General features: G+C 41.6%; 1 protein-coding gene across 3 annotated transcripts in view; it reads right to left on the minus strand.

The window, feature by feature from the left end:
- Positions 1-794: 794 nt before the first annotated feature.
- The window catches only part of LOC104410003 (annexin A8-like), a 13,269-nt gene continuing 9,781 nt past the window's right edge, over positions 795-4,282 (minus strand). For 2 of the 3 annotated variants that reach the window (XM_010020051.1, XM_010020053.1), the window contains 4 exons: positions 3,508-3,603; positions 3,201-3,259; positions 2,224-2,346; positions 795-880 (listed from right to left, as the gene is read on the minus strand). In XM_010020051.1, coding sequence (XP_010018353.1) covers positions 824-880; positions 2,224-2,346; positions 3,201-3,259; positions 3,508-3,603 — 335 coding nt within the window. In that variant the 3' untranslated portion in view covers positions 795-823. The remainder of the gene's footprint in view (positions 881-2,223; positions 2,347-3,200; positions 3,260-3,507; positions 3,604-4,282) is intronic. The other variant, XM_010020052.1, reaches the window with a different exon arrangement.

The raw sequence follows: 4,282 nt of genomic DNA on the forward strand, positions 1-4,282 counted from the left end.
GGTGGGGGGTGGGGGAAAGGAACCTCCAAGCGAGTCCACTGACTTCTGTGAAGTTACTGTGAAATCAGGAGCAGAAACAGGTCTGGTCCCAGGAGCAGGATACCCTATATTCACCAAAAACAAATTATCTGCCCCAGTTCTGATTTCCCTGTGGCCTGACATTGATGTCACACCCTGAACTTGTCAGTCTTGCCCTACAGACGTTCACACAAGGAAAGATTAAATCAGTCACGTGCTTATGGTCAGTTTGGCTCTGCCATTCCCAGCTCCTGGGGAGCCCCCACTGACGTTATGCATAATAGGGCTGCTAAACCAGCCCCTGAGGTCTGACTTCTCCATTCCAACCCATGCCCTAAAGCCTCATTAATATCTGTGTTCCTTCCAGACCCACTCTGCTAGCATGACCACCGCAGTACCAGCTTGTCATAGTGAAGCTAGCAAGGCTACAGGACAGCTCAAGCTTTGTAGGGTAGTTCAGACCTGTGAAATACCTACAGAGGGTTTAAAAAAGCCTTTAATTTTACATCCAAGTACCACCCTTTACAGTGTGCTAAAAGAGAAAGGAAACTGCATAGAACAAAATGGAAGCGAAAAAGAAACATTCCCACTTGGGTTTGAGAAACTGTTGGGGAATGAATAGCATTTTGTATATAATGAGCACCCATGCCCTTCAGAGAGTTTTGGAAATCTTGACCATTTATTTGATCTTCTTTCTCTCCCCAGCTGGATGAATGGAAAGATTTTCTACATGTACATTTTCAGATCCTTGTTCGCTGTTAATTTTCTTTCTGTATCCATTTCAACATCTTCCTCCTAGATTTTGTCAGTCAGTGCCACAGAGATTCAGCAAGGCTGTCTTGTAATCGCCACTGGTGTCATCCTGACAGGAGAAAAAAAGAAAAAAAGGTGAGTGTGGAAGTTCCTCTGCATGCTCCGAGTGCTGACTTTGTCAGTCTATGCCCACACAGGAAAAGGACTTTGGAAAGAGCAAGCCAGACTTCAGCAGTGTTTCTGCCAACTGACACACCATCAAAAATGAATGGAGAAATGAGGCTTGTAGCTGCCACCTGAAATAACATTTATCAAGTCCAGTTCATTTCTTTGGAATCCAGGTGAGCAATTTATCAGGGCTACATCCCACAGAGCAGCACAGACAAAGTCAGCATGAACAAGGTCAACCAAGCCTGTTGTGTTCAGATTTCATGTCCCCGGGTATTGTGTAGCATCTCTCCCCTACAGGAAGGGAAAGGGCAGTATCATTAGCCCTGACACATGACATCTCATAAAAAGCCATGAATGTGGTCATTTTGGACTAAAGAAGCACTACAGAGAATATCACTAGATAAAAAATTTGCTCCCTTTAAATGTTTTGTGATGCCAGGTGTAAAGCCAGTTCCACTTCTCAGAAGGAATGAATATTCCATGCAGACCCTTGAAGACTGATCATTAATCAACATGACAGACACTGACAGTGCCAATTAGAAGAAAGGGCCTTCATTACAGAACCAGACTTCCCATGAGGACTGCTAAGGATAGGGCTTCTGTGCCATTTGCACTGAGAGGAATGTCCCAGAGTCCTTAGGACAAATGGTAAACCCCAGCATTTCAGCCCTAATAAGGGAGGGACATTCACTCAGAGCTGAGACCCTAACCTCAAAAGCTACAATAAGCTTTGACAAGGTTCAGTTTCTAAACCTATCTTACTACAGCATAGACCAGGCTTTCATCTAGGATAAGTCAGCTAAAGGAAAAGTCAAAACAACCAACCAACAACAAAAAGAAAACAAAACAAAGAAAGAAAGAAAACCAGCACTGTTTTGACTTTTATGGAACTGGATTGAGGTAGTTAAGGACAGTATGGAGAGAGGACAAAATGGCACAGTGGTGTGGGAAAGGTGTAACAGAGAGGACTAAATGAATCTAGATTCATCTAGGAAATCATGAAGTGTGTGGATACAGAGTCTGGTCCATGAAAAACCTGGAGCATCTCTCCTCAGGTTCGGCTTTGCCCAAGTCACTTCCAGAGCATACAATATACATATATACCTTTCAGGTATATATGTCTCTCAAGGAGAAGACTGTTAATAAGCCTAATGAAGGAGAGCTATGGTCTTAGCAGAAATTGTATTTTTACTAAAAACAACCATGGAAGTATCCCACAGTGCTGGGCAGGTTAGGAATGTGTATGATGGTTAAGAACCATCTCATCAAGATGCTGCTTACCATAATCATACTGGAGAGAGACTTTCCTGCAATATGCTTGAATTCAGCCTTTATGAGATTTAAATCAACTTCACTTCGGGAAACGATCACCCTTATAAGAGTCCCATCATCGGTGCCAGCCCCCTGGAATAACAGATATATCAGTCTGTGATGTCAATAGATATTCAAGGGATAAGCTGTTGCAAACTGGTCCAAGACAGGAGAAATCATGTTTCAAACATTGGTGGGCACATATTCTGCGGAACATCTGCTTCTCTTTCTGGAGGGCCAACCCCAGGGGTCACCGTCAATACCACAAGCCCACCATGGAGGTGTGCTATAAGTCTTTGCACATGTCAAATGCAAAAGCAAACATGTTACAGAGTTGGATGTCAGCACTGAATATTCTCCTTCTGCAGCATCACCCATGCAACACTTTGCTTCAATCAGTATTGTTTAATCACTCACAAGAAAAATAAGATCATGTTGATAATAAATACCAGTCATCTCAGCTTTCCACAAAGTTGGGAGAGCTGACATCTTTTACACATCAGTTAAGAGCTACAGGAACACAGTCCGCAGAATCCTTACATGTGCCCATTTGGAACTCTTTCATTTTATACTGCCATTGAGAGAATTGCTTCCTAAAAATGAGAATATTGTGGTCCAGTCTATTAAATTAACATTATGGGCAAAAATTCCAGCATGATCAACCTCCTAGAAAAGCCTCTTCCAGAAGTTTTGTCTACATTCCAGAAAGTGGGACTAGGCTCCTTGCAGACTCCTAAATCAGAAAAGCTAGACTCCCTTGGTATCTCAAGATTAAAAGGTATTTTTCTACTCAAGGTGTTTGAAGAGATCCTGCTATTACTTGCGACAATAGCATTAAACTCGCTGGATTTCACCAAAACCTTGGCTCTTCTAACTTGACTTGGTGGAAGCCAAGTTACAAGTTAAGTCCAGTATGAAAACAAGTATGTTCCAATGAAGAGTCTTACCTTTAAAGCATGGTACAGCCTCTCTGCAAAGTAGCAATGGACACTCCTGGTGCATTTCACTAGGCATACAAAAAAGCTCAGTAAGAATCAATGGTACCTCCAGTTCAGAGCAGCAGGTAACAAGAGATTCAACATCATTTCCAATAATTGAATGTACCCCTGGGACCTGAGTTTATCTTACTTAAGAAGTACCCTTTAATTTTTACTAGATACCTTTATAAAGGATATCCATCCCACAACAGTTAACTGCTGCAGGAGAAAAGGCAGCAGACTCAGACGAAAGTAAGGGAAACATAGAAACTCTTACCAATAGCCAGCATTGCATCCTCAAGTGAACCACAAGTTTCACTCTTGATAGAATCTTCTATGCTCTTACCAGCCAGTTTCTGGTACTCTTCAAACACTGTCGGAAACATAAAGAATTTCAGTTTTTTACCAAGGAACTGCTCAAGCATTTTGTGCACAATATTTACAGGTATTGCTTGTGTGCTGATATGAAAACGCAGATCCCACTAAAGGAATGGTCACATTTACATCAGCTTCAGGAGGCTTTAGTCAGCTAAAAAAATCATCTACAAAAAAAGATGGCAATGTTCACAAAAATGCAAGCCACCCATGGGTCTTAATTCCCTGCTTTAATTTGAACATGCAGGTTCAGTCACCTCATGTTAATTTGGAAATCTTCCCCTTCAGCACTGTCTTTAACCATGGAAATGGAGCAGACAACAGAAGGTTAGGCACAACTCTATCATGCGGTCTTGTGTTTGTTGATATCACTAGCTTCAGGAACCAAAACAAAATCAAATTAAATTTAGGACTATGCTGCTCACAGCCCTGGGGCTTTTAAATGATGACAACAGTTTGGGAAAACTTACTATTTCAACCAGAAAAAAATGAAAGATCTCAGAAAAGATGAGCAAAACACAGTTGCAGATTTCAAGGTATTTGAACTCCCACATTAACAAAAGCTCAGCAACAGAGTTGTTGTTCACCTTAAACACTCTAGATACTCTAGGGTTCAGACCTCAGTTTTGGTTCCTAGCTTTCAGACTAACAAAGAAGGAAAACTGCTATGTAATCTT

The sequence above is a fragment of the Nestor notabilis genome, unplaced genomic scaffold (assembly GCF_000696875.1).
Source record: "Nestor notabilis isolate BGI_N333 unplaced genomic scaffold, ASM69687v1 scaffold18078, whole genome shotgun sequence".
Lineage (NCBI taxonomy): Eukaryota > Metazoa > Chordata > Aves > Psittaciformes > Psittacidae > Nestor > Nestor notabilis.